At 37.8% G+C, this 17,627-nt stretch overlaps 1 protein-coding gene across 1 annotated transcript; it reads left to right on the top strand.

Moving 5' to 3' along the window:
- The first annotated feature begins 5,060 nt into the window (after positions 1-5,060).
- Positions 5,061-16,234, top strand: adm2a (adrenomedullin 2a). Its single transcript, XM_007252380.4, has 3 exons — positions 5,061-5,182; positions 5,838-6,071; positions 15,644-16,234. The coding sequence occupies exons 2-3, from the start codon at positions 5,992-5,994 to the stop codon at positions 16,089-16,091; spliced, it is 528 nt and encodes a 175-aa protein (XP_007252442.1). The 5' UTR covers positions 5,061-5,182; positions 5,838-5,991; the 3' UTR covers positions 16,092-16,234.
- The last annotated feature ends 1,393 nt before the right edge of the window (positions 16,235-17,627 follow it).

Here is a 17,627-nt window from a genome sequence, read left to right on the forward strand (position 1 = left end):
ATTTGGTGGAATAACCCTGTTTTTTAATCACAGTTTTCATGCATCTTGGCATTATGTTCTCCTCCACCAGTCTTACACACTGATTTTAGATAACTTTATGCCTGCACTCCTGGTGCAAAGATTTAAGCAGTTCAGTTTGGTTTGATGGCTTGTGATCATCTATCTTCCTCTTGATTATATTCCAGAGGTTTTCAATTTGGTAAAATCAAAGAAACTCATCATTTTTAAGTGGTCTCATTTTTTTCCAGAGCTGTATATGGTGGAGCAGGTAGATAGTGTGTCTAATAGAGTGGATAATGTGTGAACACAGTGTGTAGAAAACGCAGTCATACTATTGACTTGACTGTTTGGTATCTACCTAAACTGGTATCAACATGTTATATATGCAATTGGAACACAGCCTCAGACTTTTCTATATCTCTTCATCTTTTTCTTTGTCTTTTGTTTTACTTCCATTTTTATTAAACCACCTTCAACCACCTTCAACTGATCATGATGTAAACTTCCCATCAGATGATATCAGGTGATAACAGGCAGGGGCTGAATCGTCACCTTGATCATCATCTCACAGCAGAACAAGAGGAAAGTCATTCTGTGCCAGATCAGAAGTGAATGAATGGCACTGGCTCACTCAACTTGCAAAGACTTTCCTCGCGCGGCTCAATAGCAGACTTGTGGGACGACGTGCTGCACAGAGCGTATTTACTCATGTGGGCTAATCAGGAGAGTGAACATAAAAAGTGGGTGAAAGATCAAAAGTGGTGATCATTCGCTTTTTGGGACAATTTGGCTCCCATCCATCAGCAAACCTCGTGTCACGTGGCTCTTTGTGGTTATGTAAATGGGTCAGAATCCAGGCAGCACCAACTGACCTGGTTAGGAATTTCCAGGCTCTTCTTTAAACACAAAGTCCTGCAGATTGCAGTTCTACTGGTCAATTAGAGTCACCAAATTAATCAGTGACTGCCTCACACACTCCTGACAGTCACGTCACTTCAAGTTCAAGTGTTTCATCACTTCAAGTTTAGGCAACCAAATTACATGCCTAAAGACATGTCCTATGGAGGCTAAAAAATGTCTGAATGTGATATAGGTATATGTTTGAGTAAAATGAACATTGTTGTTTTATTCCATAAACTATGAACGAAATTGCCTCCAAATTTCAAATTAAATATTGTCATTTAGAGCATTTATTTGCAGAAAATGAAAAATGGCTGAAATAACCAAAAAGATCTTTCAGAGAGCTTTCAGATCTCAAATAATGCAAAGAAAACAAGTTCATATTCATAAAGTTTTAAGTGTTCAAAAATCAATATTTGGTGGAATAACCCTGATTGCTTTTTAATCACAGTTTTCATGCATCTTGGCATCATGTTCTCCTCCGCCAGTCTTACACACTGTTTTTGGATAACTTTATGCTGCTTTACTCCTGGTGCAAAAATTCATAAGCAGTTCAGTTTGGTTTGGCTCTTGATTATATTCCAGAGTTTTACAATTCGGTAAAATCAAAGAAACTCATCATTTTTAAGTGGTCTCTTATTTTTTCCCAGAGCTGTATTCCTGGTACACATTTGACAGTGTGGCTCGAGATAAACGATTTAAAAACGTAATGTCCCACTATTCCACTATGAGGTCTCGCTTAAACTCCATTAATTCACATACTGCCTTTATTAACCACGTGTACAGGTTACTATATTCAAAGATGTAGTCTAAATGCTACCAACAGAGTTGTGGTTTAAATAAATGAGTACCAGGGTCAAGGGTAATATAGTTCAGTACAGCCAGTCCCAATGAAAAGGCCATCGAGCCAAAGATACTTCTGTTCCTGGCAACAGATTATTGTTGGTCATAAATCTCTTGGTTCACTATGGTCACTAATGAAATCATAACGCTGTTAAAGTGACTACAAGGGAATGACAGTGGTTTCATATAGCAAAAAATGCTATCAGAGCCAAATGCTGTTATTTTGATGGTGTTAGTTAGTTTACAGCTCAGACTAGAATGTGAATTTGAATTCAGATCACTTTTGTCGTTATGCATTTACACTGGGTTTTCACATGCAACAGGTGAGCCAGTGGGTAAATCAAACTGCCAATGGCAAATATGCAATCAAAGTTACTTTGCCTTTACCAAATTGAAAACCTCTGGAATATAATCAAGAGGAAGATGGATGATCATGAGCCAACAATCCAAGCTGAACTGCTTGAATTTTTGCAAGCATAAAGTTATCCAAAAGCAGTGTGTAAGACTGGTGGAGGAGAACATGCCAAGATGCATGAAAATTGACTAAAAACAGGGTTATTACACCAAATATTGATTTCTAAACTCTTAAAACTTTATGAATCTAAACTTGTTTCTCTGCATTATTTAAGGTCTGAAAGCTCTGCATCTTTTTTGTTATTTCATACATTTTTAATTTCTGCAAATAAATGCTCTCAATTACTGTTTTTAATTGGAATTTGGGAGAAATGTTGTCCATAGTTTATAGAATAAAACAACAATGTTCTTTTTACTCAAATATATACCTATAAATAGCAACATCAGATGAACTGATTCAGAAACTGAAGTGGTCTCTTAATTTTTTCCAGAAAAAATGTATGTATCTCAGACCACCTTCTGAAGTGGTTTGATTGATTTGTGTCTCTTTTGAAAGTGTCTTGGGTGTGTATACACTTGCATTGTTACATGGTTTGGGCTTTTCCAGCTTTAATCCTGATACTCAATATAAATGAAGTGACTTTGTCTTTGTGTGAATTCTGTAAAATAATTTTTCCCCACATCATTTGATTTTTGCTTTTTCATACTATGTCTGAGAATGTGTTTTTGGAAGGAACAAGGAAAGCTAAAAAAGGTGTAGTTTATTTCCTTGGTTACCTAAGACACCTAAAAATAAGCACGCTATATTAAGACATGTTAAACGTGCTGGTTTGCAGTATTGGCTAATATTGAATTTTAAATATTGACTAGTTGAATTTTTTTTTTATGTTTAGCATCCTAACTTAGACTCTTTATTGCAGTGTCCATGACTGGTTCCAAAAGTCATGGGACAGTGCAATGCTATCTTGTGAACAGCGAAAAATCATACAGTACATATCTACATCCAGGAAGCTGCACATACAAAAAAAGCTTTATGGGACACTTGTCCCATGACATGTGGCATGTCAGTGTACATTAGAAATTGTATTTAAAGTGTATTTACTATGTGGTTTAAAGCCCCATAAAAAAAACATATTTAACTAATTTAACAAATTATTTTAGCTACAGAAAAATGAACTATATATGCAGAACTTCAGAGCAAATGATTCTCAATACTGATCTGCAATGAGGAGGAAATAGACGACAACAGGTGCCATTGTGACCCCTTTATTCTTCAAGTGATTAAAAGGATACAACTGCGTCATGTTAGTGTTTGCTGGGTCAATATGGTCCAGTTTTTTTTACATATTATTTCCTCATAACATTTCTCTGGTACTGATAAAGAGGAGTATTGTATGCATTATTTAAAATAAAGGTGCTTTGAATAATTCTTTGAGTAATACCAGAGAACATTAAAGAAGTGCGAAAATAAAAGAGATGTGAGAGGGTTTTAAACTTCATTTGCACTTGAGGTTCTTTACCAGCACCAGAGGTTCTTTAAACTTCAAACTGTTTACTGGTACAATCATTGTTACAAACATGTTTTTGTCTTTATGGAACCAAAGGATGTTCTTCTGTGGCATCACTCAACCTTTTACAAAGTTAATTGTTTCATACAAACAAACACAATAATTCATTTATTGAATAAAATGCATATGAATGAATATGATAACAGTAAAGCTCAGTATGGGTGGGCCTTGACCTCCCATGAAGCTGAGTTCTGGTGAAGCTGAGTAGTCCACCAGGATCCTTATCTTCCCAAAACACTCACTCTTACAGTGACAGATAAAGGCACAGGGCACGGAGGAGGCTGTTTCTACAGAAATTCAGTAGATCGAATTGAGAATTTTCTGAATTTTCGTTAAATGGTTTTGGGACTTGGGAGGTGTACTGTTGATCAGTATACAGCTCTGGAAACTATTAAGAGACCAGTTTCTGAATCAGTTTCTCTGATTTTGCTATTTATAGATATAGGTTTGAGTAAAATGAACATTGTTGTTTTATTCTATAAACTACGGACAACATTTCTCCCAAATTCCAAATAAAAATATTGTCATTTAGAGCATTTATTTGCAGAAAATGAGAAATGGCTGAAATAACAAAAAAGATGCAGAGCGTTCAGACCTCAAATAATACAAAGAAAACAAGAGTTTAGAAATCAATATTTGGTGGAATAACCCTGGTTTCTAATCACAGTTTTCATGCAGCTTGGCATCATGTTCTCCTCCACCAGTCTTACACACTGCTTTTGGATAACTTTATGCCTTTACTCCTGGTGCAAAAATTCAAGCAGTTCAGTTTGGTTTGATGGCTTGTGATCATCCATCTCCCTCTTGATTATATTCCAGAGTTTTTTTATTTGGGTAAAATCAAAGAAATATTTAGCAATGTGAAACTTATGTGTGCTAATAATAATGGCAACCATACATAAGGTTAATATGATCATAATGATCAAAGCATGTTTTTGAAACAAGTCTTAATGGAAATATTGGTAACCTTAGCAGTATAATAATAATGTATGTATAGCGTATGTTAGAGTTTTACATTCTTCCTTTTTATTTTGTATATAGCATTTTTTTGTTTTTCACATACCTGTACCCCTGTGTTAATGTGATATACCTGCAATAAGCCTGATTTGATTTGATTTGCTTTTTTATTTGATTTGTCCACCTGAATAGACCCTCTTCTGCTCCAGCCGCCACCTAGACTACAGTACAGCTCAAGCCCAAGCTTGGTCCTGTACAGATGCAGCTCTAGGAGAGTACTAGTGCTCCTGGAAAACGCCATCCAATTGGGCTCCTCCCACTTGGATAGAGAGTCCCTTCTGTAACTAATGAATATCGTATCTTGCTGCACCTTTGAAGTAGTGCCGGGAGGCCCCGCCCACTCCCTATTTAAGGCGCAAATGTCAGCCTGCCCCAGACTTCAGCACTTCAGCGCTTTGGACTGGCACATTTGTGGCCGTGGGAAAAAAGAGAGGGAAATAAAACACTCCGGATCTCTGTTTTACTCTGATTTAGGAGGACATATTTCACCTGAGAAAAAGGTTAGTGTATTTATTAATAACACTTTATAATAATAATATTATAAAACTAATAATTAATTATTATTATTGTTTGTATTATGTTATGTTTTTTTCTGGCTACTAGCTACTTTTAATGACTTTTAATTGTAGAACTATAGTACAAATCTCAGACTTATGGCCTTGGATAATTGGGACTCTAAATAAAATAATACACAATAAGTGTGTGTGTGTGTGTGTGTGGGTGGAGGGGGGGGGGTTGTTAATTAGTTCATTAAGTAATAAATGAGGTAGATAAAGTTGTAATCATAATGGATTTTTTTATTTTTATTTTTAAGTTTCATTGTATTTCTTTTACATATACTCTATTATCTTTTTTAGTACTTTTTTGTAAATAATGATCTTTATTAATTAATTCATGCTTTTGTTTATATGTATATCTGTTGAAATGCCTTTGTGTATAATGAAAGGAGCTACATGCTACACAAAGCAATTTTAAAAGCAATTATATTATGTCTGCTTATTATTTGCCTTGTATAATTAAGCTAAAGTTTCTACGGTTAGGTCCTGTACTTTTTTTAATGTTTTTGGCATCAATTGAACAGAAAAGAAGAAAAAAACGAGTGGAGTAGCTAAGAATAGTTGTCAGCTCAGCTAATTTTCCTTTCCCTTCTCGTAGGAAGGGGGGCGTTCTCAGACGGGACTGCCCTATACAGAGCTCCAGACACTAGTTGGAGCTTCTTTTCTCTGCCAGGGAGCGCGCGCGTGTCCTCCAGGTGCTTCTGCATCCCCCCTGCTGCCCGGGGGTGTGTGAGAAGGGAGCGAAGCCCACCATGAAGGTTCTTCTCCCGCTAAGCTTGTATTGCATCAGCCTGCTCTCTCTCCAGCTCCAGGCGCTTCCTGTGGGCGACAGGTAGGCATTCCAATCACTGCTCCTGTGTGACTTTCTCTGTGTGTGTGTGTGTGTGTGTGTGTGTGTGTGTGTGTGTGTGTGTGTGTGTGTGTGTGTGTGTGTGAATGTGTGTGTGAAGCATGTGTGAGAAGCAGTAGCCTTAGTAGATTTAAGGATTTAGGTATCTGATCAGAAGATCCAGTAGATCCTGTGAAAAGAAAAAAGTTCTTTATAGGCTCTTTAATCCATTTAGCTAACTAGACTATCAGTGATTGCTTGCTAACCTAGCTTTCTCTCTGTTGGTGATTAGCTTGGATTTTGCCTGATTCTGCTTGATTTTGCCTGATTCTGTCTGGTTCTGTCTGGTTTAAGGTTCAAACTCGTCTCACCTGTTGGAAAACTAGTTGGTGTTCTGTCAAGTTGTGCTACCTTGTCAAACAGTGCTACGCTACCTTTATAGTTAAAGGCAAAACTTAAAAAAATAAGCATCACAATAGAACACGCTCATTTTATCATGTTATAAAGTTAAGACAATGAAACGTGATTATATGATATGTTAACAAATATGATATGTTTACAAAGCTCTGGGGCTGTACCTTATGTTGAGGTACAATAGAGTACCTTTCTGTGAAAGTCTTAAAGTAAAGATTATAAAGATTGTAAAGATTATCATCAAGTGAATATGTGCCAAGGACTTGATAATGCAAAATTGTCTGGCTTTCAAATGAAAAATGCATAATTAAAAACATATACATTGTTTATTAGTACAGTGATACAGAATACTGAATGTACTTTGTTGCTGATTAAATGGTGCAAAAAGTAAAGACTTTGTACCCTGTAAAGACCAATATTATACATTATACAATTATGAATTATGAAAAGTGTACTTTTAAGTACAAGGAAGTACTTTTATCAAGTCTCTGTTGTTTATACTGCTATTTTTAGTATTATTTTGTAAATCACCATTTACACTTTTGCATCACCCAGGCAAATAATGACTTGGTGAGTTCAGGTTGTTTAAAGCAATCAAAACATACAAATAAAACAAAATAAAATAAAATGTGAGTCAGCGCATGCCCAGTGCCGGTAGGAAACACAAATTGATGGGTAGCACAAGTTGACAGAACACCTAGCAAAACTTTTACAGAGTTATTAATTTATTTAACTCGGTTTGTATATCAAGATTATTTACTATATTGTCATTATTATACTATATTATTCTCTATATCCGCGCTGCCGGGTCTCTTTGTGAGAGTTAGTTGAGTTGAGTAAGTATTCAGTGAGTATTGTGAGGGACTGTGGTGGTCGAGGACAGAGCGCGTGGAGTGAAGGTCAGAGAGAGTGCGCGAGAGTCAGTGAGACGTGCCGGTAGAAACGCACGCACCCACGCACGCGCCTCCCCGTTCATACCGGCTCCACGCGCTGCACAGCTGTGATCGGTTAACGGCGAGGAAAGCGGCGGGAAAGCCTGCTGAGATAAAAAAAAAAGAGGATAAAGTGAAGCTACGAGTAGCTTTAGTAAGTGTGTGGGTATTTAGATATCCTTAATTTTGTCTTGGGGTTAGGCCTGTCACAATATATCGTCTCAGAAATATTGCGAGAAAAGATATTAATTTAATTTTTTATTTAAAAAGTATACTGTTTTATACCCTTTTAACCCTCTACTGCATGATATTGCCATAAAAAAACACACCAGCTTTTGGGTATTTGGTTATTATTCACTCTTCATATCATTCACAAGTTCATATTTATAAAGTTGTAGGAGTTCAGAAATCACCTAGTTTTTAGTCTTGGCATGTTCTCCTCCACCAGTCTTACACACTGCTTTTGGATAACTTCATGCCACTCCTGGGGCAGAAATTCTAGCAGTTCAGCTTGGTTTGATGGTTTGTGATCGTCTTTTTTCCTCTTGGTTATATTCCAGAAGTTATTAATTTGATCAAATCAAAGAAACTCATCATTTTTAAGTGGTCTCTTATTTTTTTCCAGAACTATATATGTGCGGAAGCATGTAAAGAAGTATATTTGGCTGTTTATATTCTTACATTTTTGTTGTGAGCTTACTAAAACAAGGTGTTTTCTTCTTTGGTTGACTTTGGCCAACATTATGTAGATCACGTTTGTTGTGGCCAAGATGATGGTATATTCAAATATTCAAATAATCAGCTTGTTTAAAAAAAATAGTTCCAGAGAGATTGAAAGACAAAATCCCCCAATTAGTGGTGTATTTTTTTATTTCTCAAATCACAGAATTCATGCTTTAGAAAGAATAGTATACTAGGCTGGAAACAATCCAGTTAAAGACAGTGGAAAAAACAAGCTTCACCTATCACCTGATAACCTAGACGTATCTATCTAGAGTCTTATCTGCATATAAAGAAGCAGGAGCAGACCCTTATCATCATCATCATTATTAGTCTTATTGTATTGTCTTTCTCTACGGTTGCATTTCTTTCTGAAATAACAAAAAAAAACAATTACCAACATTTTATTAACATTTTATAATTAAAAACCACTGCAATGCTAGTTAAGGTATATTAAGTGGTGAGAGAGTTTTTCAGAGCAGAGACTAATGGGGTAACTTTTTGCTTAACTTTGCTTAAGATTACATGTTTACTTTGGAGTCAGGCAACTAGTGGCAGAAAGGTTTGTAGACTGAAATATTAATATCCTTTATATTGTTATAAGTGTAGCTTTTTTCTTCTCTGGTGAAGTGGACAAGTTCTCTCAGCAGTGGCTACAATATTAAGGACTGCATTATGTGGATATAAAGTACAAGCTTGAAGTTTTTTTACATCTCCATGTGAGATGCTGACTAATGGAGTAGTGAGAAGCTGAGAGAACATATTAATTGTGTTGTGTGCTCACCAACAGTTTTAATGAAATTGGCAAAGACGATGCAGTGGCTGTGTGCCCTCTTCTGGCCGAGATGTTTTGTGATCATGTGCCTGGGATTCAGGTTTGCTTTCATGTTAATCTTTCACCAAGACACTTTTCTTTTTGCTTCCCTGAACAGCTGTAAAGCTCTGGGAAAAATTAAGAGACCACTTTTTGAATCAGTTTCTCTGATTTTGCAATTTATACATGTATGTTTGAGTAAAATGAACATTGATGTTAAAATATTGTCATTTAGTGCATTTATTTGAAGAAAATGATAATTTTCTGAAATAACAAAAAGATGCAGAGCATTCAGACCTCAAATAATGCAAAGAAAACAAGTTCATATTCATAAATTTCATAAAGAGTTCAGAAATCAATATTTTTAGAAATAACCCAGTTTTAATCATAGCTTTCACACATCTTGGCATCATGTTCTCCTCCACCAGTCTTACACACTGCTTTTGAATAACTTGATACCACTCCTGGAGCAAAAAAATCCAACAGTTCAGTTTGGTTTGATGGCTTTTGATCATTCATCCTCCTCTTTATTATATTTCAGAGGTTTTCAATTTGGTAAAATCGAAGAAACTCATCATTTTTTAAGTGGTCTCTTATTTCTTTCACAAAACATATCTAAATGACCTAAAAGTAACTTTTAAGGTCAATTTAAAACCGCCCGAGCAAATTACATGGGACATGAATGTTTGTGGACTGGCACAGACTCTGATGAGTCAACCTCCTTTCTTTTCATTGTGACTGGGAATATGCAGAAGGCTATATAAAGATATATAATAAACCTGTAGTGTATGAGTTGGCAAAATGGGCATGGATGACTCAGTGATATTTTTGTTAACTCATAGTGTTACTGCTTAGGGTTTAAAGAGGAAAGGAGTAGCCTAAATAGTGTTGTGATTTTTATGATAATTGAAAAACCTAGTGCTGTCTCAAGAGGTTTAACAGGTTTAACAGCTGGTGCTCCATTTAAGCTGCTTCTATGATGCATTTTGAACATGTTGAACATTTTGATTGCATAAAGAACCGTGTATGTAAAAGGATTGATTGTGTGAGGGCAAAAAAACTTTAAATTAGTGAAAATCAGGCCTTGTGGTTTGGTATGAGTATTTAAACAGACAGTTTTACCTGATTAATGACACACATTCACCAGAAAATGCAAACACATCATCTTATAACAGTGAATGAGTTTAATAAGTTGAAATAAGACGTTAAAACACAAATATTGGTGAAATACTTTCTTATATTTTTAGTTGTTTCAATCCAAAAGTGAAAACAGTGAGAGATAAGGAATAAAAAGACATGACAACAAGTGTTAAGGGTCAATCTCTCTCTAGACATGGCAGTTAGGGCTGCAACGATTAATCGATATAATCGACAATGTCGAATATTTGAATTTTTTTACTATAAATTTCAGTGTCGACTAATCGTTAATTTGTAACAGTACCCCATTTCACAAAGTGCTGGGGACAGAAGCACAATGGGAGATGGGTAAATGAGAAACATATTACATAATTACTCACTAAATATCAGTAATTTCCACATTTAAACAACATCTAGACGTTTAAATGCCTTTTAAATCTCACGTTCAGCTGTGTCTATCGATTTTAGAGATGGAGGACATGGCAGAATTAATCATTGACTAATTGAATAATCGACTAAATAAAAAAATAATCATCAGATTAGTCAACTACCCAAATAATCATTGGTACTTGCAGCCCTAATAGCAGTGAGAGGGAAAGATAGAAAGAAGGAGGAGGAGAAGAACCCAAAGTGCTTTTTCTAAAGTAAAAAAAAAATCGGAGCAGCTTTAATTCTAGGAATGTAAACTCTGCTCAGAAAGCTCAGAAATGATGCAGATACTCAAAGCGCACATCAACAGAACGTGCGGTACGTTTCAATGAGCCACCAGTGGAAGACTGTCCTGTTCTGAATGTCCTGTTCATGTAGAGAAAGGATTCACTTCTGTGCTTCTTAGTTGGTGAGAAAGAAAACATATTCACATATATCATATCCAGTCCTCTAGTTCTCTGGTCTGTTTAATCTGTTTAAAGTACAGAGACCTGTTTTAACAATGATCGTTCTAGAATTGTGTAAATGCAACTGTCTGAGAACACTGGTCTGCCTTACATAACGTCTTGAGGTTTGGAAGCTGGAATCAAGCGACATGTTGGAAGTGAGCGTGTATAGCTTAAGTTTGCTGGATTGCTGGTTTGCCCTGACTGAATTCTCCTTATGTGGTTGCCGCCTGCTGCGACTGACATGAGTTTGACTGTGGGTGGATACCTTACATGTGCCAAGGTCAACAAAGTGTGTGTATGTTTTTTTTAATGAGTTTCCCCATAGCATCATTAACAATCATAGTTAATTGATGCCAATATTACCTAGAGCAACGTCAAACGATGGCTAAAACCAATATTTACTACACTCTGAGGTCAAGGGTATTGTTTATCTTGTGACAGAACAGCCCTGATGAAATCACCACTTCGTTGGTGCTTTGAGGTACATTCTAGATCAGGAGTCACCAAACTTTTTTTTTATTTATTTCAGATTTTTCTTCCATTTTCTCCCCACTGTACAAGGCCAAAAACTCAACCCACTTTATAGGACTCCCCCTATTACTAGTGATTTTAAACTAATACTGATCTAATGATTATTCCAATCCCAAATCTTAACATATGCATGGTTAAAGGGAGTAATAGATAGAGTAGTAGATAGATCAGGTGGGATTGATTGATTAATGGTCTACTTTTTATTTTATTTTATTTTGACTAAGCACTTTTAAGAACAGAAAGTCAGAACTTAACATTTTTTATTGACTGTTGGAGGTTCATGCCTCTCAGAACTGGGTTAAAACTGGTTTTGAAAAAAGACTTTTGGCTTTCTTTGAGCAGAACTTATTTTGATGATGGTTGTGGAGTTGTATCGCGTCCGTTCCCTCCCTGTTTTACAGCATAAAAATGTTTCACACTGGTCTAGGGGTCATTATAGCCAGGCCAAGCCATGCGGGTAGACGAAATATTCGGCAGTCGAGCAGAATTCCACTGTGGATTAGTGGCTAAGACCTACATTCCACTCTCTCCATCCCCAGTGCATAGGCTTCTGTTCGACACAAAAACCAGGCATGGCTAGAGGTCGGTCTGGACCGCATAACAAGAAGTCAGACCTTCACTTAGACACTTTGGTGGAGTAAAGACATATATGTAACATATATGTTTTTTACGCATAAGCACTTTTATTTACTGAAATAAGTTGTGTGCTTTTCATCCAATGGCGTTTGTTGACTCTTTGTTGTATCCTGGTCAACAGCAGGTACTGTCAGTAGTGATATATGTAGGTCTGTTCCTTTTGATGCAAGAGACTCACCTTTAGACTTAGCGTTACTTAATAATATACCATAATACCAGTCTTAAGTTCCAACAAATCACCTTTCCTCACTATATTTCTCTATCCAAACAATACAGGCACTGTTTACTAGTGGGAGCATGTGGCTTGCTGTGTTTAGCTGGATTAACAGGCAATTGTAAAACCCCAGTCCCTCCCTGAGCAATCAGGTAACACACGCCTGGCTTCTCATTCAGCCTCACAAGTCTTTGAGGAGGGGCAGGTTTGAGAGTGGCAGACTCATAATAACTGTTTCATGTTTTAGTTTTTTTAAGTTTTTTTAATCTGGTGCAGGTCCAAGTCAAATCTAGCACTTTGTATGATATGTATGGTACCACTGTGAACAGTGTGAGATCCAGAAGTGGCCAGTTCTTCAAAGTCCTCAAAGACTCTAAGGGTGGTTTTGTTGTTGTTGGAATGTAACACCAGCAGTAGATACAGTAGATATTTTAGAAAGCTGACTTTACCCGTTCTTACATGGCCGTGTGGAAACTTCTACATATCTGTGGAATATTTCTACATCTTACTAAGCTGCTATCAAAAGCAATTAAGTCATTTTTTTAGCTTTATTTAAGGCTTCCAATTGGCTAGAGCTTTGGACATGGTAAAAAATTTCCCACAGTTACTGAAGATGACCATTAGCCTAGTGACTCATGTTCACATTTTTGGTCAAAGACCACAAAGTCCAGTATTATTTGCGCGGCTGGTGGCCTCAAACTTGCAGGCATGTTAATGTTTGCTTTCAAAAGTTTCCATGTGTCATCTTGTCCGCTTAGGATGGAAGCAAATTTCAAAGCTTCATGCTGCTTGCTGACAGGTCCAGCTGGGTGAGTGAGCTGTCTGAGCAGGTGATCTCAATCTCAGACAATGGTCTCAGCGAGAGAGGGCTAATTAAATGCCAGATACCCTTACTTACTTTTTCCACTTGATCTATTAATTCTCTTGACCAGTTATATCCTATAGTATAGACATCACAGGGTTTCTTTGGCCGCTTTCCATCCATCCACAGCCAGGAAGAGAGAGTTTGCCAGCAGCCTTGGTGATAATTTAAAGGGGACATGTTTCATCACAATAGATTTACAGTAAAACTCTCTTGATGAGAGGGGTTTGTGTCAAAGCACGTGCCTACCAACGATCAGTCCAATGAAGCAAACGGTAATAACCTGCCAGCCATGCTGAAACATGTTACGGAACATAGTCACAATGATTCAGCAGCAAATCGTTTTCCGTACCTGTCCCCTGGTTCTGCGGGCAACAGCTTTTCAGAGACTCGCAAATAAAGTTTCTGCATGAACGTTTCCTATTATGTTCTACACGGATTGGGTTTCCCGACGCAGGTGGTAATTTTCTCCACTGAATGCTTCACACAAAGCGCAAATCCACCAGAACCAAGGATCGAATTTCCTTGTAGGTTGCAAGAAGTAATTGAGAAAATTTTATGCCTCAGAACACATGCTTATTACATGAAGGCTGAAAGCGTACCAGAGCTAATCCACCCAATTTGAGGCAAGGCAGGGCACAGGTAAAATAAAACGACTGGCGTAATTGTGTTCTTCGCAGAGGATATCCTTCCCTTGTGCTCTACCAAATGGTCAGTCAAGGCCTTTCCATCAATTTCCTTTCCATCAATTTTCCTTCTCATTAGTAAATTATAGTTTTTCTAAGTCAGCCTTTGCTATCATCAAAGATCTTTGGTTCTTAATGCTGATCAAAGCACTGAAGCATCTGAAGTGAAAATAATAATGCTTCTTCAGCAGTCTTAACACAATAGCTCGAGCTGCCACTGTCAGGCAGATTCATCAGTTCTAGCCAAGGTGGCCTAAGTTAGGAAGACTTTTAGGAATTTCGGAAACGTTGATGAGCATTGATTGCGCTTCAGGAAAGGCGAAAGGGCAATGAGGGATGAGGCAGTTGAGGAGATTAGCCCCTCTTAAGATCCTAGAGTAAAAGCCAGAGACTTCTGGATCAAGCTCAAAGGGAAACTAAGCAAAGCCGCATGAGCTTTGTGATCATACAAAGCGTGTGAGATGAGGAAGGATAGGAGAGCTGCTATCTTGTGAATAATGCTAATTCTAGGATTATTACTTTAGGCTTTAGTCTGTATTATTTTGTTTCTAAACTGAAAGAAGAATCATTTCTGAGTGGAGAATATTGGACAAAATATTGTGTTTAATGATACCAGTGTGCTGGAATGACCATCCCTGCTAAGCCTAATACTGTATATTAATTCTTAAAACTGGGGTGTCGGGTCGCTTTTCGCAGGCCAGGTCACGCATCTTTACATACTTGCGTCTAAAAGAGTATCCGGCTCAGTTTTACTGAACGCAAGCGACTGGTGGAGCAATGGAGACTTCAGAAGGGAAAACTCGGAGCTCAGTAGCTCATTCACTCATAATAAAACCAAAGAAACGAAGAAGTGAAGTTTCTGTCTGACTGAGCTCTCTCTCTCTCTGACTGAACATAACCTGGAATCGGATTCATCCGCTCTGAAAGGAGACCACATCACACACGCCTAGTTTAAAATGATTCTTCCGCATGCTCGGTGCAATTACCCATTCTCACCAGAGAGGGCACTAAATCCTTTTCCCAACTTTTCTGCATCAGAGTTCAAAAGAAATGCAGCATTAATTGTTTAAATCCAATAAAATCCATTAAATTTTTTCCCCCAAATTCCATTTGCTCTTCACATTTTGTCTTTGTATCTGAAATACGTTCTAATCCTTAATTCCATGGTTTTGTCTGTGTTCTCTGAAACCTTGGAGATACAGGATTTTTATTTTGGAATTGCATAACCACCAGATCACCAGGTGCTATTATTTGTTGAGATCTTTTTTTAGAAATCTTGTTTACCATGAAGATGACTAACCCTTTAGCATCAAGCCTCCATGTGGCAGAGACCTGAACTAGCATCCAGAGCAAACAGGGCGTAATGGCTGTGGCAAAATTGCAGGAGCCCGAGAGTCTAAAATCCGACGTTACCATCAAACAGAGAGCAGATGGCTACTACAGGAAGAGCAGTATAAATGTGAAGTGTTTGCTGAACTCTCTGTCCTAGACGGCCATACTCTTCTCGGCTGAGCTCGGGCAGCTTCGGCGTGTGTTCCCGGTAGATGCTTGTTTTAGCTGTTTGTTTTAAACAAAGAGGACATTTAGCAGCAATTAGAAACTGATGGACACAAATATTTGCAGATGGCATCGAATTGTAAACAGTGCATTTGACTCTGAAAAGATCTTTGTCACTTTAATATACTATAGTTAGGATTGATATCTGATCCAGTGTTATATTCAACATATTTCTGTTTCTGTGTTCTCTACAGGTTGGACTTAATGACGAGGCTGCATCAGCTAAAAGAAGAAAACCTCGTCTTCCCAGATTCTGACTCTGATTCTGGCTCTGTTAAATCTACCGCTGCCTCGCCGGCTGTTGCTTTGGATAGAACAGCTCTATGGAGATCACTGTTGTTCAGAAACCCACCTTCACAATTTGAGGAACAGAGGAACTCCATTTCCCACAAGTCCAGGCCATTAGGAGGAGCGTCCACTGAGCAAGAGGAGGCGTCAAACCAGAGAGGCTCGAGAAGTCGTCGCCATGCTTTCCTACGTGGTCAGCATCACCAGCAGAAGGGTCAGCTGATGCGTGTGGGGTGTGTTCTGGGCACGTGCCAAGTCCAGAACCTGAGCCATCGCCTCTACCAGCTAGTGGGCCAGACTGGGCGTGAAGACACCTCTCCGATAAACCCTCGCAGTCCGCATAGCTACGGATGAGAGCGATGTTGGCCTTAACTGCAAGCCCAGCATAAACAGCATTATATACAGCACATCTACTCTACTCTGCCTCTTCTTTTTTTTTTCTTTTTTTTGCTGATTGCCCTTTAAATTAGAGATTAATATACATTTTTTTTCCGTTTTCCTTTTTGTATGGAAGGATCTTATGTTACTGAAAGGCTAGAAGCCCTTTTTTTCTACGCCTTTAAAAGAAAAAACAACTTTCACATAGGTTTTGGATCATTTGGATGATTTTTTTGTTTTTGCTCAGTTCATTAACGCGTAACCCCCGGTCTTCTGATGCCATTCCAGACTGTGATCTCTGGTCTACGGTACTGAATTATCTTATTACAAAACTTAAGGCGGCCTCACTTAAGGTTGTTAACTTCTACACCGCTGATCAAACCCTCAAACCCTCTAAGCCTTTAATAACGTGGATTTGATCCAGGAGTGAGACGGGATTTCTGTCAGATCAATGACAATGCATTCCACAAGAGACTGAGAGACTGGTATTGGGCTGAACCCTCTCACCTCCACCCGTCCAACCCACCACAACACCACTACCACCACCAGACCAGGAGCAAGGAACCCCCGAGTGACAGCATGGGAGAGAAATCACTATGCTGATTAAAACGTCAATTGTCAGAAAGATTTATTTGAGTTCAAGACCACCAGCAAGCGACTTTTGCTGCTAGCTCACAATTACCCACCCACCAACCAACCAACCACCAACCAACCAACCAGCCAATCACTTCAGCACCTATTCAGCACTCAGCACTATATTACTTACCATTTACTAACACCATGAGGACAGCTCCAAGATGAGCGATGAACGTTTACACAAAGGTTTTGTTGGTTTTATGGATAATGCTTGTAGAAAAAGGTGGCATGTGTGTGGCATTTCTTATTTAAATAAATTAATATTTATCGTACATTACATAAAATAAATATACATGCAAAATACACTGACATGCCTACTCAGTATCCACAAAACAGCAAGAGCCGCTTAACGAGGTTATAATCCCTTATAACGTAATACTTCTTCTTTACCACTAAAATAACTTAAGTTAAGTAATAGTATCCTGCTGGGGTTTGCTTTATAAACAAAAGGAAAGGCTTTTCTAAGAGGTGATTAAAAAAAAAACACAAACACGCAAATATGCACGTACACACACACACACACACACAGAACTCTTAACCCCCAAAACAGTTTTAACAGTCTTAATACATACATTTTTGGTACAACATAGAAATAACATAATTCTTGACTTAAAATGCCCCTTTTTAAAACAAAAGCAAATCTCCTTTTTATCTTAACTACCATGCCTGCTGGACTTTATATGCTGAAAATGAGAGCAGGCTTTGCAGCTTCTGACCTCCATTGTTGCACTAATTGAAGATTATAAAATTATAGTTCTTATATATATACTTCCACCAGAATTTCAGACAAGAAGCTTGCCAAATTTGTTAGTACCGTGCCATGCCGTACATGCCCCGAAAAACACGCTCTAAATGCTCGGTGTGTATTTTAAGGAT

Source organism: Astyanax mexicanus, chromosome 2 (assembly GCF_023375975.1).
Source record: "Astyanax mexicanus isolate ESR-SI-001 chromosome 2, AstMex3_surface, whole genome shotgun sequence".
NCBI classification, from domain to species: Eukaryota; Metazoa; Chordata; class Actinopteri; order Characiformes; family Acestrorhamphidae; genus Astyanax; species Astyanax mexicanus.

What these genes read in the sequence shown, in the direction of transcription:
- adm2a (XM_007252380.4), top strand. Translation starts at nt 5,992, where the DNA reads ATGAAGGTTCTTCTCCCGCTAAGCTTGTATTGCATCAGCCTGCTCTCT. An exon ending in GCGCTTCCTGTGGGCGACAG is followed by an intron (nt 6,072 to 15,643) that starts GTAGGCATTCCA and finishes TGTTCTCTACAG; the next exon opens with GTTGGACTTAATGACGAGGC.